This window comes from Chaetodon auriga, chromosome 19 (genome assembly GCF_051107435.1).
Source record: "Chaetodon auriga isolate fChaAug3 chromosome 19, fChaAug3.hap1, whole genome shotgun sequence".
Lineage (NCBI taxonomy): Eukaryota > Metazoa > Chordata > Actinopteri > Chaetodontiformes > Chaetodontidae > Chaetodon > Chaetodon auriga.
In genome coordinates this window covers 6,039,139-6,066,320 of record NC_135092.1, presented here as the reverse complement: position 1 = coordinate 6,066,320, position 27,182 = coordinate 6,039,139, and the positions used below count along the sequence as shown (strand labels likewise).

Genomic DNA, 27,182 nt, shown 5'->3' with positions numbered 1-27,182 from the left:
GAGGTTACAGCATAAGGGCAAATTACGTGATGCCACCTGCATTGCCCTTCAGTCTTCAATCTTCCTAAGACCTGCAGTCATCCCCTCCTCTCTTTCAAAGGGAGCAAAACATGTGGATTTTGGATAAATAACTAAATAAAAATAAGTTTAGCAGTGTTAAGTAACTTTTAACCTGCTTTAAAAATCCAATTACATAAGGGTAGGTCACAGCAATATGTTGCCCCTTGGCGGCACCCCTGGTCTGAGGTCTGTAACATTGCTGCTCCACCATTCAAAGCAGTTTGAATTAGCTTGTGTTGTGAAGGATTTTTGGCTTTGTGACTAGATGAAGACTCATCATACTCAACGACGCGAGTCACTGTTCACATGAAAGATACCTGCAACCCTGGTGGAGACGTTCGAGTTGGTTTGCGTCACAAACAACTGATCTGACCACAAAGCATTTGCACATTCATACACAGATTTTGTTTTGGCTGCCTCTTGAACAGTAAGCTTTAACCCAGTTCCAGTTGTACTGATATCCACAACACAGCCACAGTGAGAGCAAAAGCATCTTTACCAGCCATCAACCCTCACACTAATGGATCTCCCGGAGTACATTACAATACGTAAGTCCTTAACACATCACAAGACACTGCACTCTCTGTCTGCAGTGTGTGCATCACACACAACCATTTGACACACACACTGCATCCTTTATGTCTGCCTGAGTGTGTTTGTGCATCTCTCCTTGATGTACAACCCCTATTCCAAAAAAATTGGGATGCTGTGTAAAACGTAAATAAACACAGAATGCAATGATTTGCAAATCCTTTCTGGCGTACATTCCATTGAATACAGCACAAATACAAGATATTTCTATGTTTAAACTGATATATTTTATTGTCTTTTGTAAATGTAAACTCATTATGAATTTCATGGCTGCAACACATTGAAAACAAGTTGGGACAGGGGCATGTTTACCACTGTGTAATGCCATGGGCACAAACACATCCCGATACCATCACAGATGCTGGCTTGTGATCTTTGCTCTGGTAACAGTCTGGATGGTCCTTTTCATCTTTAGCTCAGAGGACACAACAAACATGATTTACTAAAACAATCTGAAGTGTGGACTCATCAGACCACAGCACACTTTTCCATATTGCATCGGTCCATCTCAGATGTGCTCAGGCCCAGAGAATTCAGCAGCATTCAGTAGCTTTCACTTAGCAAAGTCAAGTCTTAACTTACATTTGTAGATGTAGCAACAATACGGTGTCAAATGTGTGACACACTTGATATCCCCTCTCTAAAATCACAGATATTTTAGGTTTTCTTGTAATGATATCGTCAATGGATCATGGACAATTGTTTTGTATTGCATTGATCAATTGTAAATATATCTACTGCTGTGGAAAAGGAGCCAGTCACAGGTGTGAATCAGAGCTGCAGTGAAGTCAAAACCTTTTGTTGCTGCATTTGGAACAAAACACTGCACCATAGTTCAGATTTCTACAAAGCATTACCTTTAGATTTAGCAACCCAGGCAGAATATTAAACTCTGTGGTCATTACTGAAATGTGTGTTTGGATGAGTCATACGCATGGGTGGCCATGCCCTGCGAGCCCCAGACATGAGTGGTAGAACAGCAAGTAATCGGATCAAGTTCCCAAGGTTGGTTTGCCATGGCGCTTACAACAAAATCATTAATAATTATTGATATTGAATGAAATGAAACATTTTATCATGATGCATTTTTCAGCTATTGCACATCCCTACTGGGAGGGCTTACCAAAGAACCAGATACTGTGTGACACAGCTGCTCATCTTACCTATGATCCATCTAAAGCTTGAAGTGTTCCAACTGTCAGTCATGCAATAATGTGTAACAATGATGAGCAGGGCCGTTAGGTACGAAACCATGACCCATCCAAATAAAACCTTCCACTTTGCAGATCTATTAGATTTCTGCTGGTCAAAGGTTTTTTTTTTCCCTCATGTGTGAAACCCTTTGTATAACCACTGCACTGAGTACAACAACAATTTGAGTCTTGAGACTGAAAGCTGAACCAATAAAACAGACATCCATTGATTGTACTCGCAACAAGGTGACAGCGCTCTCTCCTCCTAAATTATTCAAACTCAAGAACCCTTGTCAGGCTCTGCTGCCCATCACCTCCCTCCAGCAGATAAGACTACATGTTGAATGTCCATTATGTGCATCATTGTACCTGGAATCAACACCTTATCAAATAATTACATGCATCACTTAAAATGTGCAACCCAGTGCAACAGATCTGGAGCTGACTCTTAACATTTCCTCCACACCTCCTCCCACATTCTTGACTCATTTTTTCTATTATTCCTGAGGTTTATGCATTCCTTTCAAGGTGCTGAAAGAGTGTCAGACAGCAGATGGTATGGAAGAAGGAGGTGTGTGTGTGTGTGTGTGTGTGTGTGTGTGTGTGTGTGTGTGTGTGTGTGTGTGTGTGTATGTGTAGGCAGGAGATAGGTAAGGCAGCTCCACAGTATCAGATGACCAGCAGGGCTCCTCTCCGGTTGTCCCCAACATAAAAGAGGCATCTGGGCCGGCTAGCTGATCGCCTTCATTGGTCCTCGCTGTGTGCGTTGTGAAGGACATAATGTAATCTGACAGACACACAAAAGAGGATTTAGTTTTCTGTCGGTGGCCACTATCTCAATGTGTTAGTGATTAAAACTAGGCAATTATCTTCCCTACACCAGTGTGATTTACACAAGCCCATCGTCTCCTCTGACAACTCCCAGTGTTTTTACTCTCCTCCTGGTATGATCACTCACACATCAGAGGACTTCACCACCTCCCAGGAAGTCCTTTTCTTGCGAGGAGATTATTTAAATCGTCCCCTCTTGTGCTTACGTAACTCTATTAAATCCCTCTTCTTCCTTCTCCTCCAATAGAGCAATATTGAATGGCTGCTTGCATCAGGCAGTGGAGAAGAATTTGCCTGAATGTGTGTAATTCTGAGTGTGTACGTCTCTACTAGTGCAGTGGAACTTACAAACCGCAGAAGAAACCACAGAGCTTCAATCACAGGGAAGCAAAAAGTTTCCAGCAACTCCTACAACAACCAAGCCTGTCAAGATGAATAACTGTGCCACAAAAATGTTGGAAGGGAAGCGGATTGCATCACACTATTGACACAGTTTTAAGAAGTTAAATATGTTACAGTTTGCTAACTTTGTTAAAATTGCCAACAATAATCCTCTCTATATACGATTACAGGATCAGGATTATGGCTGCTCATTTTAAAAGTTGAAACAATTCTGAATAGCGATCAGGGATGTAGTCAGGCAGGGTTTCCCACAGCATTTTGTAGCGGAGCTACGCTGCCTCACCTGAAAAAAAGCCTGCCCCCCACTTACATCAGAAAATGATCACTCTATTATGAAATATAACATTAACCACAAAGGGATCGTTCAAATCTGGGAAGCAGGGCTGTATGAGGTACTTACCAGTGTATCCTATCAGAAAGCGTAGAGTACATTTTGAATATTTTCAGTGCTTTACCTTGCCGTAAGACAGCCCTTTCCTTTGCCACTACATTTTCTCAACCATAAAATTTCCGATCCGACTACAAATTCCAAGCAGATTGGAATAAAAAAGAGGAATAAGGAGTAACTTCAGTGTTAGACAAGGGGTAGGATGAGGCATCTAAACAGCAATTATTTGGCAGGACACCCAAACTACATAAGTACAATCGTACCATAGGGCATGTCTATCAAGTGCATTTACATACGGCAGCAACAGACACACGCAACACACAGCAGAGGAGGCTTTCCTGTAACAACAATAACAGTTGAGCTTGTGTTGCAGTATCAAATGTGGAGATAACATTAGTTCTCATTATATGAGACGACACAAAAAGCTACAGGAAAAACCAGTTTCCAACATCCAAGGTACTACTCTGGTTATTTTATTGGCTTCAGGTGAGGCTTAACGTTCACACAATTTCTCTCGACTGTCGATCAACATTAAATACTCCAGCATTGCTCCAGAGTGTGGGTTTACAAAAGATGCTACTAGCCACATTAGCCGTGGAAAGTCATAACACCAAATTCAACAGGCTAACCAGCAAAGTAAACAGTAAAGCAACAAAAGAAATAACAAAACTTACAGGTTCTAAGTTTGAAGTCACTACCGATCCACTCTTGAGCTTCAATTTTTAATTGAACCCTGCTTTGTATTGGCCCTCAAAGCAGACCAAAGTAGACTTTTTCAGCTGTTGTGGGGACATTTCCATCATGTTATCTACAGGGTCTTCACTTCCTCCGATGGTGGGAGTAGATGAAGACTTTTGAGTTGGTTCTTGCAGCCAACAACAGACTCCTGACTCCTTCGTGTTGCAGGAGTCAGCATTATAGTGAGGAAAACGTTGGTTAGTGGATGTAACTCCTGTTCTATGAATACACGCATAGTCCTCTGACTGCATGTTGTCACAACCACAGTTAAGCACATTATTATTAATATAGTAAAAGATTTGTTACAGGAATTATGGTATTGTAAAACCCATGTTGTGGCAAAGCGCGACACCAGTGACAGTGACAAAACCGGTATACTTCCCACCCCTACAAGTGAATAAAAATGAGTGATTATGACAGCAGCAACAACAATATGCTGTTTACTATGGGGACAAGAGGATATCTTTATGAACCAGAGTCTACAGAGGAACCTTTGTAGATGGCAACTGAAAGGGCCAAAAGAGAGAGAGGGGAAACCTCCATGGAAACCAGAGCATTTCTTAACTGGTTGTTTGTTAAGTCGTTTCATTTATTTTTTAGCTATTCAGTGCTATCGGTTGATGGTTGAGTAAGGCAGTACTCTTCAGCAAATGTCTGTGGCTTATTTCACAGTGGTTTTACCTAATCCTCTTCAGAGAAATGATCACTGCAAACATGGACGTCTCAATGTTGCATGAGAAGTGTTGTTTATGGTTGAGAAAATGTAGCGAAAGGATTGTCTGATGGCAAGGTAAAGCTTAAAAATATTCAAAATATAGTGTATACTTATAGTGATAATATTTTAGGTGGGCCTTACTTAGGTGGCTAAAATATGCTTTGCTGCTCACCCAGTCCACACCAGTACATGGGCTTAGCTTCTCTGCCAGTACTCCTGTCTTCTGCTGTTTGCTTCTGCAAACTGGGGGCATGCCAACCGCCAATGGAGGTATTACACTGACAGTGGATAAATACCTCATACAACCCCATTTCAGTACATCTGAACTACTCCTTTCAGGGAAAAAAAGAGTAGAAAAAAGAATCACAATGCAAAGGTCATAATCTCCATGAGTGATGTTACAGCTTACTCTGTCATTTAGTCACTAAATTGATCATGAGATGAGACAGAGCTGTCTGAATCAGCTCAGGAGGTGACAATGATTGATCATCACATGTTAAAAAAAAGCAGAGGAAACCGCTCAGTCAGTCACAATCAGGTGCAAAAAATACATTATAAAAATAGTTATTAAAACTGAGACCAAATATTTGGCATCCATACAGTTTCTGTTGTTTTTATTCTCCTTGGGTCTTTTGTCTCTGAAGTAGGGCTTTACCTGCTTGTGTAGAGGTTATTCTTCATTTTTATGAATAATAAACATTATTACAGCAGAGCAGTCACCACACACTCAACAGCCAACATGTCAAGACCTACAAGACTCATTTTAGTGTCTTTGATCATCATCTGTGAAGGAGAAGAAGCAGAAGAAGAAGCTACCATCACTCTTCTCTTTTTCCATTAGTTTGTATTAAGAGACAAGAATCGGTTTGTAAAGTTTTACAGCTTGCTGTGCGTTATCCTGCATCTCTCCTTCTACAATTACACAACTAAAAAAAAACTCAGGATGAGTGCAGCTTGACTGACAAAATGAGGCTTGACTTCTCAATGATGCTTCCAAACATAGACGTTACGCAGGCAGCCCAACTCTGACGCATGAAAAACTCGATTGCACTGAGAAGAGGTGAACAAATATTACTGTCAGACCCTGTAAATAATAGTTAATAATAATTTCCTTTAGGTGAAACTGCCACTTAACAGACACCTCCTACAGCTGCTGTGATAACTTTTTACTGAAATACAGTATGAAGTCATGGTCACTCAGCTTTACATCATCCATCCATCCACTGCAATGTAAGAAGGCAAGTGTTCACAACTACAGTAAGTGAGGCAGGTCAAGTTGTTCAAGTTATTTTAAAATTTGTCTCATCACTTGAGTAAAAAAAAGAGCAGAAGTTTCTTTAAACAGGTTTCCGTCACTCCAGAAAGCTCTCTGTATCTGTCGAAGAACTCCTCTCTTTGCCCCTCTGAGCAGGATGATAATCACCTCTGAGCATGTGTGTGTGTGTGTGTGTGTGTGTATGTGGTAGATATACACACATGGGCCCGGCTCATAATTATACCTGTCAAGGAGCAACAGACAAAACCAAAGTAACAACGAACCTTCCAAATCCTCATTGATATTCAAAGCAGACCTCCTGTAGTCTCATGACTCCCACGGTGGCTGAGACAGAGCCTCAGAGAAAAATATCCAACAAGCTCAATTCAGCCATGAATCCCCTGTGAGGTCTGGCCAGCTGTCCGCTGTGGTAACACCTCTGATCAAAGATATCAGCCTACACTGTAAAAAAGCTTGGAGTCTGGGGGGCATCAGTGAGACGTCTCCATCAATCATCACCCACTGACAAAAGCCCAATTAAAAGAACACTCCTTACTCACTCCTCACTCTCAACAATGTCACGTTTTGATTGCCTTCATTCATACGTACTCATTTTTCATTTTCCATTCTTTATTACAAATTGAACAGGCTACCTCATGCCAAGTTTATTGAGTTGAAAATCTCAAAGGTTAGTGTGATGCCTGCTCGTATTGCATGGGCAGTGTTACGACTTGAGTACTACACAATATTGACAAGTGCACTACTACCGTAGATGCACGTACAGTAAGTGTAGCAGTATTATGCCGGAAAATGTATTGAAATTCATTGCTAACCCCAATTGAGACCTAAACACAGAGCAGATGCATTAGAAAACCTGCATTATGCAGTGCCAATCTAATGGAACAGCCTTGCAATAAAAATGTTTGTCAAGCGAATTGTGTCAAAAAGAGACTCCAATCTGTTGTTATATTGCTTTATACAATGTCTATACAATATGGTGATATTACACAACCCTGCTTCCAGAAATGCTGGGATGCTGTGTAAAACATGAATAAAACAGAATGTGATAATAATTATTAATCCTTTTTGAGATATACTCAATTGAAAACAGTACAAAGACAATATAGTTCATGTTCAACCTCATCAATTTCATTGATTTTTATAAATTTGACACCAGCAACATGTTGGAACAGGTGCAGCTAAAGACTGAGAAAGTTGAAAGGCTCAGTCATTTACAAGCGGGGATGGAGCGAGGTACAGCACTTTGTGAACACATGATTGTATCAAGGATATTACTACATGGCTCACTTTGTAAAATTGTTATCGTTAAACAAGGAGCATCCCAACTTTCCTGGAATCGGGGCTGCAGTTGTATCTAATGTTTTTTACTGTAGGTATACCTACAGGCAAAATGAATCCAGTCTAAACTAAATCACAGCAACAGCAGCACAAACTACAGCTTCCAAAATGGCCATAAAGTTGAATCAATTCCTCTGTACAACAAAAACTGAACATTACAACCTTCGTGAAGGTAGATTTTACTACAGGGCCGTTGTAAGACTGCATTAGTTTTAGCTCGGAGTACTAATAACTTTCACATGAAGTGTGAAAATGGTGTGTCTCACCACAGGTCTTAAATAATAAAATCTGATGTCTGTAAAACTCAGAGCACCCCAGAGACTAATAGAACAAGTCATTTCCTGCCTGTAGACAGAAGTGACCAGAAATGGAGGGATTCAGCTCATTGACCGGATATTAATGGTTGCTTCTGGTGATTTAATGCTGTGGGGACCAGGTGATGGATTGGGGACACCTTCATTGTGAACTGAAGCATTTGGCGGCTCCATTGTAAAGCAATTAGATCGCTACAATAGAGTCACTTTGGCTCCGAATCTGTCTAAGGGACCCCAGGTGGGCCAACCAGAAGAGAATAAAAACGCGGTCTTAAGATGGACATAATGGTGAGATATTTGACAAAGGAGGGGAAAGGGAGAGATAATCCTGATTTAGAGCCAGAAGGGCTCACAAGGCTAAAACTGTATGTGAGTTTGTATGTGTACATGTGAGCTTGCATTAATATAAGGAGCATGAGCATGGCCTTTCAAAAAGTGACATTTATAAGCTTTCGTCCTCTGTCTGAAATACTGACGTTGAGAGGGAGATTATATCTAAAAACAAGTATTTCAGAGGGATAAAGAGGGCAAATAGAAAACAGTTGGGTAAAACATCAACAAGTGCGGAAGATTACAGCTTAAATGTGCTGCAAATGACATCATCTGCTGCCCTGACTACAGATAAATTACAATAACAACTGCTCTCAGTGTGTTTCCATTATGTCCCACTCAGTCTTCACATCAACTCTCCAACACCAGTAAACATTTCAATATTCATCAGAACAGTGTGCCACTACACAAAGACAGTCAGAACTGGCCCCCGTCCACTTAACCAAAGCAATTCATAAATACATCGTTTGATAATTACAGAGAGAACAGAACTAAGGTGCTACACTAATCTTTGAGGAATGGTTGAACAATGTGGTTAAAATCAATCATGACACAAATAACAATATGTTCAATGTCAGTATACACAGTATGTCAAGATGACTAACATAAGCAAAAATAACACGTGGCATGATCAGTTGATGTTTGTTCACTTTGTTCTACTGCTATGCATTATACACAAAACTGTATTATTCATTGCTCCATCCATCCACAGTTTCTGCTCCCGTTCCCTCCCTCTGCCAACTCCTTATAATGCAGCCAAATCATGTAACAGCACTCAATCTCTTCTACCCTCCCTCCTGATTAAAAGCTTGAGAGACATACTTTTCCTCCACTTTAAGTAGCTGCTCGCTAATAACCTGAACTGAACACTTGACTTCTATTCTTCTCTGTGAGAAAAAAAATGGGTTAAAGAAAAGGGCAGAAGAAATACTTTATAAACAAGTGATCTGTGGGTCAGGGAGTTAAACACTGTGAAGTGTGCAAACAATGTCCTCACTGTGGGAGGGATTCCGTAGGAAAGACTCCGGCTGAGCTGTGTGAATATAGTAGTTCTGCGATGGTCCAACGTGTTCTTTGTCTTAGGGATTTCTTCTTTGAAAACATTTGGTCACCATAAGGACCATAACCGTTAGAGGAAAACGTTCAGTGTCCTCACACCACAGGACTTGAGCTGTGCGATTGATGGCAATTTTCCTCTGTTCTTCAGGCAGAGAGCTGCCAAAAATTTAAGAATAAGTGCTGACCCTCCAGACTTCAGCCACAACTCGTTTCATACTCACACAGCTACAAACAGTCACAACTGGAAGCCAGCCAGAGCAAGCCAGTGGCCAAGTAAGTGTTGGCCAGTGGAGTATAAAGGTGCTAAATGTCTTGCTCAAGGGCACCTCAAGGGTAGTTATAGAAGTAGCACCCGTTCACTTTGTTTAATCAGTTTCCCAGCCGGTCCAACAATTCCATCTGTTCCTCTCTATTATATCCTCCTGTTACCCAAACAGAATAATCAGCATTTTAACAGTCCCATTTTCCAGTTCACTGTATCATTTTAAAGATATGGTGCTTGATTTTGTTATTGGACCGCCACATCAACACTGTTCACAAGGGGCATCCAAAATAGAGCTTAACTGGGAGGAAATGTGGGAATTTGTTGTGGGGTTTTTTTTTTATTAATTCTTGAAATCAACTTCACTTTTGTAGGATATTTCAAAGCTTCGGTCACATAAAGCACACTGAGGCCTCAGCAGTGCCCTGGAGAGCTCCGAACACTGACACTGACTGAAAGGTGTAAAGTGTTTTATATCAAGTGTCATTCAAAACAAACAGGGAAGAATTTGCAGCAGCAACATAACAAGACTTACATTTTGTGCTGTCACTGGGAAATCCATAGTAACTGTAAAGTCAGTCTTAAAGCCAGTTTAGATGGTGGTCCTGTTCTAAGAGCATTTATATTCAGAGAAATACAACATTTGGACAACTAGAAAACCAATTAATGAAAATAGTGTTGTCTTGAGATAACACTGAACTAACACTGTGATTATGTTTAGCATTGAAACTGAATGAAGGGCTATTAAATCCATTATGGCAGATGAAAGAAATTCAAAAGTCAATGATTTACAGTGCCAAACTCCTTTGACTAGTTAACACTGAAAACTGAGTATATTGCTTCATCAGCTTTTTGTTGCTGCTCGAGCAATTATTTGAAAAAAATGACACTTTAAGGGAAAAAATGACTCAGCCTCATTCATTTACTGTTGTGTTTTTAGCATTTGCAGCATTGAAAATCAATTCTCATTAATACTGCCATTGATTTGAAAAAAGCCAAATATAATAAATAAACCCCATGTGGCTGAAGAAACGATTAAAAAAAAAAAAGGTTACTTACATAACCTCACAAATCTTTTCAACTAGAAAGACTTGAGAGCCAGCCAACAGTCCCGTCAATTCATCATGAACACTGTTCCTGCAGCTTACACAGAACATTTCAGTGAAATGCATTCGCTACAAGACAGGAGTGACGTTTTCCAATAGCGACTCAATTCTCTTAGCCATTTACAGTAGAAGGAGCACCTTTCACGCAAATTGGAGCACAGCAAGCACATCATGATTTGTGCACACATAACTTATTTCTATGAGTGTGTACATTCACCAATAAATGAGCCTCATGTGATTTAAAATGCCATCTGAAACCCAGGAGAAGTGGTTATGTAAACCAATGGGCTTTCAGAGACTAATAATGGAACCATGGCAGAAGGAGGTCAACAAAACAAGTTATCCAGGAGGGTTTGTTAAACAAAACTTATCTTGTTGTGCTACAGGAATACTTGCTTCTATTTTCATCCTTGTTGTATCTTATTTTCAATATTATTATTATCAGGTGGGTTTTATTCGCCATCTTATTTTTTATTTATCCTCAATCCCTGTTTTTATGTGAAGTACTTGGTGCATGTGATTTCTTTGTTGTAAAGCACTTTGAGCTGCAATCTTGTATGAAAGGTGCAACACAAAAAAAGTAAATTATTATTATTATCATTGTTATAAGTAGTAGTAGTAGTAGTAGTAGTATATTAAGTGACACACGTTATGGCAGGAGACTGACTAAAAGACAGCAGACCCTCCTCTGCCACTCGAGAAGGGTTAAGTGTTTTGCTCAAGGGCACGTTAGCAGTTGTTGAGAGTTAGGAACAAGGAGAGGAGAGAAGTAGTTCAGCTTTGCTGTGATTTCACTGGCATGACATTCGTGCTGTTTGCAGTGGAGTTGTCTAACCTTCAGGGCGCCTTTTGGCAACAATCAGCCCTGTGTTTGCAGAGAGATGCACTCCGAACATCTTAGGTGACATGGCAGACAAATCTGCTCAGCATTATTAGATGCATTCCAACACAAGTATGTAAACACAGGCCCAGAGACCAGGCCTGAAGGCACTGCACCTCATCTTTTCTCATCGCGGTGCATAATCAGCCACTGCAGCCAGTGTGTCTTCACACTGCCAAGACACTCCAGACACTGAGGCTGCCACACACGGCAAGCCATCTGAGTTGTAACCACTGCTGGCTTGCACACAGAAGCAGAGCCAGTTCAACACCATATAATTTATAGAATTTATAAACAACTTTTCATTTACGGGTAAGAATAGCCTATGCATACTTATTTTCCATTTTTCAATAGACTACCATAGGGCCCCAAGCTGTAGCCATTCAGCCCTTCAAACAGCTGCTTCAGAAGATTTGAGCGAGTTTCACACTATAGTACTATTGGGAAAGTTTCACCAAGATATGAAAAGAGAGTCCTCATCCTCTCTTGTCAAAGTGAAACATGAAATGCCTCCATTAAGGCAGAATTTAAACCCATATTCATTGTAGAGCTTGTCTTGTCACATACAGTACTCACACTCTCTCCTGTCAGGCTCTGGAATGATTTTTTCTGACTGTTTGCATTTTTCAGCTTTTTTCCTCATCATGACATTCTGTTAGATGAGTAATTCTTGGCAGCTTGACAGACGATTCAGTCCCCGGTCCGTCTGCAGTAAAGACGTCAGGAGAAGCTTTCAGCTCGTTTTCACTCATCTGGAACTTATTTTCTCCGTGGAACCCCTTTGCACGACCGTCAGGAGCTCCCACAGGTTAAACTAGGCTAACTCTAACACTTCCTCAAATATAATGTGACTCTGACATTTTCAAACACAACTTCCAAAAATAAGTGTTGTCTTATATTCTGGCCGATATGGTAATGCATCTTTGTTATTTCAGAGACACTTTCTCTGTGTTTAAGCTTTTAGTCAGCCTGGTCGGCAGGTTCACTAGACACACAGTGAAAAGGTTGGCGTCAAGCAGGGTGAAAGACACACAGTGTTACATGTTAACTTCTTGGAACCGTGAATCTTAAATTGTGTCCTCATCAGAAAAACAACCTGTTTTCCTTACAGGCAACCTCGGGCAACCTCTGGTTCGGTGAATAACATATCTCTCTGAAGCAAAGGCAGAAGTTGGACTGGATTGTTAGGCGTGCTGGATTCAACACTGCAGACAGTAGATACCAAGAGTAACTCCTACTTTGTGGCCCTGCTATGAAAATTAAACAAACTCTTAAACTGATGTTTAATTCATTTACAGTTGAGAATAGCTGTTCCTTAGTGGAAACAGTTTTGCCAAATCTCTACTTTGAACGTATCTCTACCGCCGCACCGTATATACCATCATACCACCCAACCCTCATTGAGAATGATCTGTTTGCAGTGCTCCAACATCAGTTCCAAAAGGAATCACATCAAATTAAAGAAGCAAAGTTGCCGCTGCATGAGGCTCTTTAAGTTGAAATAATGCACATTGCTGAGTTGTAAACCGTGACATTTGGATAATAATATGCAAAATGATTCTCCTGCTGTTCATGTGCTGCCAACATATTATTTTGGTTTTGGGCTAAGCAACTGCAAACTCCAGCACTCTGATGCAGGTCTGTATGTTGACACCAGTGAGTACAACAAACTCATGTCAAGACCGCAGAATCAGCTCCAAGCTAGGAATCAATTAATAGCGTCCTGAAGTTTAACGAGATTTCTATCTGCCTCCCACCATCTAATCAACACACCAACCATTAGCAGTCTGCAGTGCTGCTCCAGGCCACTCAGCTCCCGTTTCTCTGACTTGTGGCCAAGTCTTTGCATGTCAATGTGGATGGCAGTGGCCCAGGTGTCGACCCAGTGAATTTAGACCGGCCAAGTCTTCACCCTTTTTTTTTTTTTTTTTTCAATGGCCTCTCTCTCTGGTCCTTCTGGTCTCTTTGCAGTGCAGTCAGAGCATCAACTACTCCAAAGACACCAAACTACAGTGCTTCTTAGCATTACTGTAGACAGGGTTCATAGTAAATTAAGACAGGAAGACAAGCGAACCAGATGTCAGTCAGCAAGGTCATCTCAACATCTTGTCTTGTGTCACCCTCTCTTTCTCTCTCTCTCACACCCTCCTTAGACTTGAAACCAATCAGAATAAAAAAGTCAGAGAGACAGGTAGTCTGTGGCTGACTGTGAGACAGGACTGCTTGTGTTGGCGTTGTTGTGACTCTGGCTCCAAAACAACACGATTTATGTCCCTAATCCTGTCCTGTCACATCTCCGAACTGTCCAGCACACCACAGAGAAGATGATAAAGAAAAGTCTAAATGCTGACTGGGTAGCTAACCTTGGCAGTGACTCTAGGGACTGGGGCCAAAGCAGGCTCTTAGGGAGAGGAGAGAGTCAGAGAGACAGAAAGAAATACAGCTGTAAGCCCTTGACGCGTCCCCTGGGCCAAACAACAATCTACTGCATTCAGAGGCCATCCCCGAACTCATCAGGCAACACAGGTTTGCTAAAGTGGAGCAGATTAAGCCTAAGTAGAGGTATACAGTGGGGGAAAACAGTGTGCATGAGCAATGTGCTGCAAACAGAATAAGTTGCAAAGACTTATTTAAAGCCCAACCTTGTTGTTTGTGTGGAATTACTGTTTTGTTATTTCTGTGCATACGATTCTGAGCAAAACTGAGACACTTTTTCAAAATAATCAGAGTGGGCTGTCCAGAAGGTAAAGCTAAAGTTAAAAGACACACATAGGTCTGCTACAGTATCACCATATGAAGATTTTATAGCAGGTTTGTTTGCTAAAAATTGCCTGTTTACACATCCAGCAGTGATTGATCAACATTATCGTTCATTTGGAGTCAGGTTTCTGTCCATCTGATGAATGAAACTTCAATGTTCACTCTCTATTTTTCTGCTTTGGTCCACACCAACCCCTGAGAAACATGTCTGGCTCTTCAGCCACTACACAGATGTTCCATTTTCTTCTCAATCTAGTCGCTAACTCTGTCTGCTGATTGGTGCAGTACAGTAGAGTTGGTTTATCAGAGCTTGTTTGCTGCAAACAGCCGCCTGCTGCTGCTGGAAACAGGGCTGACCAGAGCGGTGAGACTGAACCAATCAAAGCTTTGTGGAGCTGCAGAGTTGGGTAAGTCTCTTTGGGTTCATCACAACAACCACTTTCACATTACACACGGTCCTTTGACCGGACATTAATATAAAAATACTGATTAGTGGAGCTTTGAATTTGGATACCCTGCGCGAGCACAGTTCAGTTCGAGGTGAGGAGACTGGATCAGATGTGATTGCTGTCACAACTGGATTCATCATGAGCGTCCAGACAGCAGCTTATTCAAAGGTGACATTTCATCCCTTAAATGTGCCAGAGGCTAAAATGCACTGAGCTGTTCTCAGACTTGGCTGGTAGCTTGAAATGTGGCTGTAAATTTTAAGAGTAAAGAATGTCATAATGTGTTAAGATGATTTCAGCAAGAAGCGATGATGAATAAAATTAGTGAAGAAATGAAATGCATTCAAAATGTACATATTCAATCTTTGAACCATTAATGAAGCACATGTTTATCCACAGTGTGTGGTTTGTTGTCTAAGGACTGGGTAATAGTGATTCAGTTATTGATAAATTCAGTATTTAGACCGTTCAAACAAGGAGTAAGTGCTTTTAGAATCAATCAGCAGTTCAATAGTCTGTCTACAATCCCCTTGAGTGAAACAGGGTTGTATAACATGGTGAAAATTGAATTTATGTAAAGCTCTTCCCTAAATTTAGCAAAACCTTTGACACTATGGACAGCTCCACATATTATTCTGCTTGTCCCAACACATCCCTGAAGCTACATGACGTTCAGATTGAGTGAAATATTCAAACCTAAGATGCTATGACATCAGGTAGAGATATTATAGGTGTCATCAGGCGTTTTCACCAGAATATGAAACATAATCATGTGGGTTGTGCAACCCACTCACTCGCAGGTCTGGCAGAGTTTAAAAGGGTAAAATGATCACAGTTCTAAAAGCCTGTAGTAGCGTTTAGACTAAACAGAGGAGGCATAAAAATAACTGAACTTGAGCATTAATAACCTCCAGGGGAATTTTATCTGAGACAGGGCTTCCATCGTGTTGGCCGGGTTCCTGCCCTGTCAGCCTAATAACAGCCAAGCAGCAATGGTAACAGTATAACTAATAGTAGTCAAAGCATAGTGCCTTACTATAGTCATCATGGATGGCTTAGTAATAGAGTGAGTATCAGAACAATCATGAAATAAAGATTTGCTAACAATGGCACAAGTGTGAGTGAAGAAAGAAAATGAGGGAAGACTATAAACAGAGGGATGGAGACAACACACATAATCTGCACGTTTCATCCATCTTTGTTTTCACTCCCCCTTAGTCCCAAAACTGACACAAGTACTCACATAAGAAATGACCTGCGCTCTCTGAAAAAGAACCTCCACGGGAAAACTGTTCATGTACAGTAAATGCAATCAATAACCTTCACTCTACAGATGAGAGATGTCTTTAAATGTGGAGAAAATTGATTGGAAAAGCATGGATGGTTAATGCTGTCATTAGTATTCCATCCAACGCAGATAGATATCACGTTCAATATGAGGTGCAGAGACGTTCTGCCGCAGTCTTTCGAAAGAATTTTCTTTGAAGAGCAGGTTTAGAGTAACTCCAAGCACAAAATTAGGCCAGTGACTTCATTATTCTTACATGCGTCGCCATTGGTCAAATAAGCAGAAAACTATGCATTAACACATGACACTCTAGCAATAGAGATAAAGCACTTAGCAAAGCTACCAAGTGTTTTACACAACAAAATATAGGACTAATAAGAGAAAATAACATATTTTTAGAAATGGATTCATCTTAAATCTACTATGGGCCTGGACCATAAAGGTCCATCTCACGATCCGTGCTGTGGAATCGGAGATCCATCTTTAATGGATCAAGGAACTTGACCCTGTGAAGCCTTCAATGTATTCAATAACACACAGGCACCAGTGAATAAAGGAAAAATCTGGGGTAACATGTTCTCATCTCTTGGCATTAGTTAAAAGCCTGTAGGTGCAGTATTTGGGATTTACTGAAGGTAGGGGATGGCCTTATGGCTGAGCCCTGCATTAAGTGAATTACAAAAGTCCACATGAGGGGAGATAGAAGTGTGGGTGACTTTTTCTGGATTGGTGAAGGTTAGAAAGGACTTAATTTGAGCTATAATCCATGGCTGTCAGAGGGAACAAATGGGTGACCTTTCAAACAACAGACATACAATCACGACTCTAAAAAGCAGATTATAGATATCTGGTACTTTTTGTGGATTTTCCTTTACTGATAACTCTTCTATCGACGTAAGTGCAAGCTAGGGGCCGCCTGAGTAGATGGAAATCAAAGTGGTGAACTCTCTTCTTTTGTCTTTATTTGCTGAACTAGAAGTCTCACGGAGATTAAGATCAGGTTTTCAAGAGAGACCTTGCCAAGAGGGCAGCATAAGACAACTGCTAGAAGAATAAATACAATACATAAAAAGGTTAAAACACCTGGATGTTACAAAAGAGTATATGCAATATATCTAGTTAAGATGCTTTAATAGGTATAAGTTTTTAAAATATTAAAACCAGTTAAATCAATCAATAGGAAGTGAAAGCAGAGACCATGAGTGTGATTTTCAAGATGCCTTTAAACTGACTTGAGCCTTGTTAAAGAACTGAGAATCCCCCTGTTAAGAGTATACAGCGTGGGCAAATAGGTGTGAATGAGCGCAATCACAAAATCGATCAGAAAAGCCTGGCGTGAAGTGGAGAGAAGAAAGGAGGTAAAAGCGGTTGGGATGAAGAGGAGAAAACACACAGATGAATTTTCAGCACCACGGACAGCTTATAGGGCTCTTAACACCAGGGACCTCACGGTCCCTTCTCCTAAATCAATCCTCGCTGTACACAAATCTGACATGCTCTTTTATCACCTCATTTGCTAATAGGCTTTCTTTGCAGTCGGTGGAATTAACAATAGTGCACAGGGCTAAAACAGGTCCAGCCTTTTATTCTCAGTTTATAGCTTCAGAGCACAGGGGGCAACCTCCAGCTCTTTGCACACAAACTTTCACACAAATACACACTCCCGTCTATGGTTACCAGCTGCTTTGAAGGTGTCTAGTTACACGTATGCTTCCTAGAAGTAGTAGTCAGTGTTCAGTTTACATTACACTGCTGTTGCAACACGTTGCTTACTGACATGACAAATAGCCTAAGCTGCCTCCAGCCAACTAAATTAATTCCCCTCAACAAATGGGGGCTTGTTAGCTTCAAGGGGTCAATTTTGGACACTGAGGCCAGTAATTCATATGAGGCAGGAGCTTATTATACACAGGAGATGTAGGTTTAGAGGACAAGGCCAATGCTAGTAGTCCCCATGACTGTGACATCAGTGCCGGTCCACTGACTTGCAAGGGGTTACTAATCTCCACCCTGTGCTGAAAGGATGAATGTCAAAGTTGTGTGTGTGCAGATTTGGCCAAGCGAAAAAAGAAAAGATAAACATACCTTCACTGCTTCAGCATGCGTGACTTTCTCGAAGACTTTGTCATTGACTTTCATGATCTGGTCCCCGATTCGGAGACCCTCTTTCTCCGCCAGGCTTCCAGGCTCCACCAGGGACACGTAGATGCCGACCCCATGCTCCGAGCCGCCGCGGATGCTGAAGCCCAGGCCCTCGTTGCTCTTGTGCCGCTTCATGGTGACCTGCCGCAGCTCGCCCGGCGGCTCGTGGACAAAGTTCCTCCCGAGCAGCGGCACCAGCGGAGCTGTCCCATCGCTGCTGGTGCTGAAGCTGTCCGGCGAGCCCCGCAGCGCCACCTGAAACTCGGGCGGGTTGTTCGGCGAGAAATGCCCCGGGGGAGTCGGGCTGGCGCTGGGGAAGTCGCCCGGCGGGGGTTCGGCGTTGCCGTTGCTTGCAACTAAATCCGATTTTAAATAGAGGCCCTCCGAGGTGTACTGCTCGAAAAGAAGCTGGTCAGAGCGGGGGATGACCAGCCGCAGCATGGGCAGAAGTTGCCGCTTGCTGGGAGCGTTGAGGATGACGTTGAGGGTCTGCACCAGGTCGTACACGTTGCGTTTGGAGTGGTAGACGTTGAGGCAGTGGATGAACTGCTCCCTCTCGAAGTCGTTGAGCAGGAGGTTGAGCGCATTGTGCAGCTTCCTCACGTTGGCCGACAGGGTCCGCGCGCTGGAGGACACCGAGTTGGCCGAGGAGCTGAGCGACATGCGCTCCAGGTCGGTGCTGCTCATCCTGGCGGTTTGACCGGGGCACGGCGCCACACTGGTGCGGGTTAGAGAGCACGCATGATGGGCTGGTGGCACGGGATTAGACCGACACTTGGCATCAGGAGCGCTGGAAGACGCGCACTCCGGTTATATCCATGCTGTCTGGCTGACAGATGATCCACTTATTACTCCCAATTTGCTGGACAGAGCGATGAAAGGGCCAACTTCAACAGGCAATTAAGCCCAACAAATTCAATTTCACACCTGACACAAATTAATTAGCACTTAGCATAATTTCAATATCAGCAATATGATTCTGGAAACTTCACGTGCGAAACAGTGCGTCACGACTGGGCATGCAACAGCCTCGCGGAAAAGTCGTCCCGCTCCGTCAGAGAGCTTAGTAATGAGCCACGTAAGGACCTCAGCCTGCGTGTCATTAGCGGCGGTCTTATTTTCCAGGAGGTCAGGTGGCTGCCGAGCCGCCGCTTCTCTGGTGTCCGCCTCACCGCCAGCAGCTCCACAACGCGAAATAAAACAACACCACAACTTCAAATGTCGGGCTACCTGCTCCACTGTTGCGCACTCGGAAGGAAAGGTAATTTCCTCAGCGAAGAAAGCGAAAATAAAAAGTTATTTTTGTGCACCTGCTCAGCGTCCCGGTGAGTTCCCTCTATCCCGCTGCGGACTCGGCTTTAGTTCCAAACGACGTCAAGTTCACAACAATATTTATCCAGCGGTGTTACGCGGACCGAGCGACGTGTACTCCGGCCGTGTGTTTGCTGCTCTTGTTTTATTATCCGTCCGGTTTGCAGAGGTGACCCGCTGCTCGGTGCCTCCGCTTCCCAGACGTTACTAAAGCGACAGAGTGGAGGCTGGCGGATCACTCGCATCCAACCGTCCTGTCAGGAAATGACGCAGCCTCGTGCAGCCAATGCGTTGCTTATAACCGACAGCACGCGCTCCTTTCCCCATACTCGCGGCACTTCCGCAAGCAATAAGTTACCAAACAGGACTTTAATTAGACATTATAGTGTGCTGCCTTTGGCTAAGCAGCTCCTGGGTTTGTTTTCGGTTCTTCTGTGTTTAAAATATGCATTTTAAAACCATTATATTCTTTTAAAACAAAGGATGATTTTATTTTTTGCACTGTTTCCACGGGCACTTTAGCTAATAGTTTGTCCTTTACAAGTTTTTCATATAAAAACGGCTATAAAAGTTTATAATTGATAACAAACTGCAACTCATTGTAAACAAATTCCTTAAAGCTGTTTTGTTTTTCAACACTTTACAGAGCATGTACCTAGAAAGTTCACTCCAGCTACTAGAGTGCACACTGGAACAAAACAAACAAACAGCAAAACAAAACACACTCAGAATCACTGCTAACTGACCTATTTTTAGGGTCACAATACCAAGACAGTCACTTTGCATTTTGATGAAAGCAAAATATCAAAGAAAAAGTAAAGAACTGTTAAGAAAAAGATCATTGAAGTCGATTTTACCCATGACATTTCCCCTAGTGGTCATGGGGCCCTGTGCAGCTGTGTTTTTTATGGAGCACGCATCAGGACATATAAGAACTAGATTCTCATATTCCAATATTGAATTGTCATGTTAATCAGTTAGTATCAGTTGAAAGATCACAAAGAACTCAATTCTTCTCTGCTTTATGTCTGTAGCACTTCAAACACAATAAAGTTAATCCAAAGCACTTTACATCGGGACAAAAAACAAACACAAGAGAAGGATCAAACATGAGCAAAGAAAAATCTGAATAATAATAATAATAATAATAATAATAATAATAATAATAATAATAAAGGCAAATGGTCACAAAGAGCCTATAATGACAACACAGACCTACAGAGAGTTCGGGGAAATACCTGAGCTGGTTAAGTGAGGCACGGTTAAAGGTTTGTGAGTAAAAGTGTGTTTTAAGATAATTCTTGAAAATGTCTTTAGTGGGGGAGAAGCAGACAGTGGGATGAAGATAATTTCATAGTTCTGGAACAGCAGTAGAGACGGCTCTGTCCCCATAACACAAAGTCCTGGACCTCCAGACGGACAGCAGTCTTTGATCAGACAGTGTGATAGGGGCGCAGTAGTTCAGTGATGTTTGAGGGGGCGAGACCATTCAGCATTATGCAGACGAACATCAGGATTTTAAAATCAGTTCTGTAGCTCACAGGCAGCTGGTGAAGGGGGGCAAGAATGGAAGTAATATGCTCTGTCTTTTTTTTTTGACCTTGTTAAAACTCTTGCTGGTGGGATAAACAAGATTGAGTAATACCAAAATATAACAAGCGGCAAACAATCAAGGCGGGAGGATGTGAAGGCACGGATGAGTTTCTCCAGGTCAGAAGTACAGAGAATTGATCAGAGCTTAGAGATGATCCAAGGCTTATGAAGCCTGATTTCAATACTTGATGTATTCGTTTGTCAAACTTCAATTCTGAATCTAATATAACTCCAAGACTTTTTACATGTGGTCAAACAGAGGGGGCGGTGGGAGCGGCCATCCAGGATTTGATGTTGTCAAGACAGTTTTTGAGCCGTTAGTAGAGAAACTGAAAGAAGTGCTGGATAAAAATGAAGAAACCCAGTTTAAGACAGAAGACATAAACAGTTAAGACACCAAAAAGAAATGCAAAAGGGCTTCAACTTCAACAGTCACCAACACTGCTAACATATGCACGTCGCAATGTCCAGTATAATGATGATTCTCTTCAGAACATTTTTCAAAGCTTATCTGTTTGAATGAGAATGAGAAGAGTGGAACATTTGTTATAAAACATTTTAAAGCCCATCTGTTAAACAATGAAACAGATCTATGATTAGAAATAATAACCTTTTTCAAATCAGATGGAAAAGTCTATTAGGTTAGATCAGAGATTGTGCTGGTGACACACCGGGACTGGCTAATTACAAAATGACCATGAGTGGCACAACCGAGCGCTATGATGTGACAGGAATATGATCAACATCATGACTTCATTATAATAATGGAGTACGAGGACATCCGGTCTTCCTTCAACAGGCACCAGGACAGCTTTTAATATTATTAGCTGGCCTAACAGTTATCTGATGAAAACCTGTTTATTTACACGGATTAAAAATGATGAGCTTCAACGAGGTCAGAAAATTTCAGCTGTTTTTTGTGCTCTGCATCTCAAATTGTAAGTTTGACTGCTGTTAATGCAATCTTAAATCTCTCATTGTCACACCATATTGCATTAGTTTAGGACATCCATCCCCGATTTTGTTTTTTATTCCTCTCATCAGTCTTTGCCTGCTGGATTCCCTGATCCATGAGTCCTCAAGGTATGGCAAAAGGGGCAAAGTGGAGCTAAATAAATCATAAATGAAGCCCTGTGAAAGGCACTCTCTTGACCAATGGCACTGTGCAGTTTTTGTGCTGACCTTTCCTTGAAATCTGCAGCTACTTAGAGCCAAATGTTCCTTCCGCTTTATTAACCAGTAACTGAAGTGTTTGAAAAGGACTGAGGACCATCAGCTCTCAGAAAAGGAACCAGCGTGTCATTTTAATTTGATATAGTGACCGAGCGTGTGCTGGGTGCTACAATTACTGACGCCAAAGTAATTAGCAAGGTTAAAAACGGGCTGATTGACTTGGAAAAGTAAGTGGCATTTGAAAATGAGTCAGTAAGATAGAGAATGCTCTGAATATCAGGGGAGCAAATGAGGTTAAAGCGGAGCTGACGGGATTCACAGATGGAGTCAGCATTGTGCTTCCTGAACGTGACGCAGCAGAACTGTCAGCAAAGCAGCGACCCAGGATACTCAGATAAAAGCAAGAGGATCTGACAGCATGTGCATGGTTTTAGAGGAGGAGGTTTATCAGTGACTGATTTCCTTCACTCAGTATTTATATTTAATCGTCTTCTCCCAAATAAGCGTTCCAATTTTGGTTTATAAGAAAAAAGGGTTGATATTAGAAATTAGACTACTAATTCATCTCATCATTGATTAATCTGTTAATTATCTTGGAGATTAGTGGCTGGATCATCTTGCCTGTTAAATATTCTGAAAAATGGGAAAAATGCACATCAGAAATGAACAGAGCCCAATATGACGTCTTCAAATTACCTCTCTTGTCTGACCGACAGCTCAACGTCCCAAAAATAGTCTATTCAACTTAAGATGATATAAAAGGAAGAAAAGCAGCAAATCCTCAGATTTGACAGGCTGCATCTGGAGAATGTTTGCCATTTTTGCTTGACAATCAACTGACTAGTTAACGGTTTGGCGAAATCATGCATTTCTGGCTGTTGCTCAGGAGGTGTAGCCGCCATCCACTAATCAGAAAGTCCCTGGATCCTGCAGTCTACATGTTGAAATGTCCCTGGGGAAGTTATTACACCCCAAATTGCTCCTGAGTCATATGAGGGTGCATGAAAGGTCACTGCCTCTGATGAGCAGATGGCATCTTACATGGCCGCCTCTGCCACCAGCGGGTGAATGCCGACTTGTGTTTTAAAGCACTTTGAGTGGTTGTTAAGACTAGAAAAGTGCTATATAAATGCAAAGCATTTGCCATTTGTTGATTGATTTTTTGATGATCCACTAATTGCTTAACTGATGAATCATTGTGGGGCTGACAAATAAAGACTCCCTGACTTTATTACACTAAAATCCCCAAAGGTTCTCCCTGCCCACAGATGGTTTAATCTCAAATGTGAACTATGCTTCCAATTTTATGCCAGCGGTCTGTCCCTGTCCCATTACATGACATTGTCTCCATACACAAAGTCAGGTCCATAAAGAAGCTTAGCATGGAAGAGCAGGTGCACAGAGCTCAACCCCATTCAACGCCTTTGGGATGTGGTCCAGCTATCAAGTGGTTCTGCTTAGAAACTAACATGAAAGCAAATGATCAGGGGCTGTTTCATAACTGAATATGGACTAAGATGAAGAATTGTTTTAGACTGACCATGCAGTCCACCAACATTCTGCATTCTCTATGGCGGTTGTGGTTGAAATGGTTTTTTATCGGCACTGAATACCTCATGATTACCATAATTTGTGTCCAGAAGAATCCAGAGAATACATCAAAACAAATATGATGAAAACAAATTTGCATTCTCACAGAAATCCTTTTAATGAACGCAATAACGATTGGAAATTGTTAAGTTTGGTTAATCTGGAGGAAGAGAGCAGTCGTGGTAGAAGTGGAAGAAAATAAGTTTTGGTGATATAAATAAACTCCTTGTCTAAAGTCACAAACCACAGCACATCTTAAGAAGCCCTCTGTGTATGACAGGGGTTGGCTGTTGGGGGCCAGCAGGGTCAGCCGGGCTTAAATTGCCTGCATGGCAGAATAGTGTTTTTGGCCTATAATAGTCTAGCTGTAACTAAAATGGTTTGAATTACAAATTCCACAGTGCCAAACAATGAAAGGTGAATATGAAGCTGGTTTTCACAGTGCAATTACAATGACACTGAACACTTGGAGAGCAGTCATTTTAGTTGGGGTTTTCTTCACTTGCTGTCTGTCTCTGAGAGTTCTCCATCCCAGTAGAATAAATGAGAACGGAATTTATGAGGTTCAACAAAACGCAACATGCCTGAGTTTGCTGTACATAGATAACGCCTAATAAGACAACAGTGAGAGAATCATGTGCAGTTCTGCTACCAGTGAATGAATGATGGTGATAAAGCAAACATTTGGGCTGTGTTTTTTTTTTTTTTTTAATCTGTGTGAATGAGAAGGTCAAAGAGACTGTCTGTATGCATGAGCACTTGTGTGCATTTGTGTGACTGCGTGTGAAGTTGATCGATGACAGTAATTAGAGGAGTTCACCAGTGGGAAACACTGAGAAGCCAAACAGTATAATAATGGACAGAGACACACGCTGCACACCAAGCAGAGCATCTGATAGGAGAAAAATACACAAAGTTCACTGTATGAGGAAAGAACATGATGGGAAAAAAAGAGGCGATGAACACAATGGCTTCTTCAAGAACGCCCGCAGAGCTAATGATTTTGGCTATTATCATGGTTTTCAATTTTAACTGCAGAGGCTTTTAGCTGAACGCCCAGCACTACAATCCCAGGGATGGACAAAGACAGATTCTCTCATGGTGGCAGAACAATTGATGTGCTAATGAAGAGATGACCGCTGTGAGAACTACTGCATTATGATAACAGCTCTGTGTGTGACTGTGTGTGCGTGTGAGACAGACAGAGAAGCAGTTGTACTGTGAGGCTGTGGCTACTCCTTTTAGCCAATCAGTATGACCAGGGCACTTTGCCCAAGGAGAAGATTTACCAAACTGAAAAAGGCCACCGAGTCACAATTAAGACCCCACATTTCATGGTTAACTGTAATCAGTTTGAAGGCTTAATGAGGCTTAAATACTCACTTAATAGGCTTAACTGCATATGACTAAAAGCTTAACAGAGTCATCAGTTTTCATCAAACGGAAGATAAATGAGCACTAAACAGGTGGCCATTTAATACAAAAGCCAACTGTGTTTAAAGCTGCACTAATCAATGTTGTAACATTAACAATGGGTGAAATGACTATGGGTTGCTCATAGTTAACCCACAGAGAATTATCACCCAACTCTGCAGTTCCTCTCAACACCATACACGATTTCAACGTCTATCTGCTCACTGTTTTGGAGAAAAAGAGTGAATACTGGTCTCGTGCGTTAAAAATCCAGCACTTTCAATGGCATTTCTCCATCATCATGTGGTATTTGCTAAATATAACTGTAGTTTTTTCTTTCATCATCAGCACATTGAAGTACTCTGATTTAAAGGTGCCCTGTGAATTTTTCTTGTAAACAAACAAACCTAATATTTACATTCAGTATGACTCACTAAAAGCCACTGTGTGCATCCTTGAGGTCTAAACATGTTGAATGCATTCCCTTCCTCATGAAATATTTGCAAAGAGTTTTACTTTTTTAAACATTGTCTCCCCCTTCTGGCAGTAACGTATTTACATAGACACTGTCAACATGCTTATTAAATATGGTGGAGCCCATGTCACCATACTCCTAGTTGTTTTAGCCTACTGCAATGCTATGCTTACTCCCCCATTCAACTCTGGCAAACACAGAGAGATTCACCTGGCAGCGGTTTAATCTGCATTGTGTGAACTTATCTGGAAAGGGCTTGAATGCAACAGACGTTAATTCAAAAGTCCTGCACTGCAGGTTTAAATTTGAGTCCTGCATTGTTTACATCCGTGTTTACTTGCTAACAGTCCTCTTCTTCACAACAGCAGGGAATAAACAACAGCACACAAAATCTCACCTGTATGTGTGAGAGTATTTGAGGTCAGCAGAACAGTTTGTCAGAGCAGACGGACTGCAGGAAATGGAATGGAGTGCCTGACAACATTAACGCTCTCAGACTGGAGTCGCACCTTAATGAGTCATGCAACATTAAGCTTTTCCCAGTGATTAACTTTAAAATAGACCTCTGACTGTTCACCTGAAAAAAGAGTGTTTCATGTAGTTTTAAGTAGATGACTCCAGTGTGACCTTTAACTGATAAGGACATAAAAGTAACTCATGTCACTTAGGTGTTTAAATTTGCACCAAAGGATGCATAGTTTGATGGTTTGGTGACACAGCCTCTACTGTGGGTACAAAAGCCATTTCCAACGTAATTGAATTGAAATATGTAACTGCTGAAAGCTGAAGTGCCTCAAAAACAGCCCCTCAACTGTTCGCCATCAGTCTGCATGTGGAAAAAATGATTCATCACAAGATCAAATTAAGATTACAGGTGTCCTCAATGAACCACCTTTTATGAGTCAGTTTGTCGAGCTAAATCTGTGGGAGTGATCTAAAAAAGGCACAAAAAGAGTAAAGATAATACAAAACAGGGAACATAATAGGAATAACTGCAATGACCCGGCAAGCTCATACAATGTCAGCTGTGCTGGTGGTTCAGCCCACACCATCACGCCCCTGTACTCAGATTTCTTCCCATCACTGATGTCGCCCACAACTGCAGAGTCGTTCTGACACTGAAGTCTGAGGCGTAGAGGGTGAACCGAAAGAATGACAGGAACCAAAAATCCCAAAGAGCACACACCACAGTGTCAGGAATGCTGTCAGCTTGCTCCCCACAAGGACAGGCCAGATGGTGCTGAATGCCACTGAAGAAATCAAAGAACATGACTCTCGCACTGCTGCTCAGCCTGTCCAGGCAGAGGCAGGTCCAGCCGGGGGCCTGGCCCCTGGCCACACCTGATATCAGACTGACCAGCGCAAGTGCTACCACACTATCTCAAAGTAGGTTTGGCTGTGTGCCCAGTGATGTGTTGGAGACACAATGTCTTTTTGAGGACTTGAAGAATAAAGAATGAAGCTTTATGTTATATTTGTATGGTGCCACTGTGTTGTGATTGATA

The 27,182-nt window shown here is 41.8% G+C and overlaps 1 protein-coding gene across 1 annotated transcript in view; it reads right to left on the bottom strand.

Moving 5' to 3' along the window:
* The window catches only part of whrna (whirlin a), a 123,153-nt gene extending 103,503 nt beyond the window's left edge, over positions 1 to 19,650 (bottom strand). The window contains exon 1 of the mRNA XM_076758070.1: positions 18,066 to 19,650. Coding sequence (XP_076614185.1) covers positions 18,066 to 18,809 — 744 coding nt within the window. The 5' untranslated portion in view covers positions 18,810 to 19,650. The remainder of the gene's footprint in view (positions 1 to 18,065) is intronic.
* Positions 19,651 to 27,182: the final 7,532 nt, after the last annotated feature.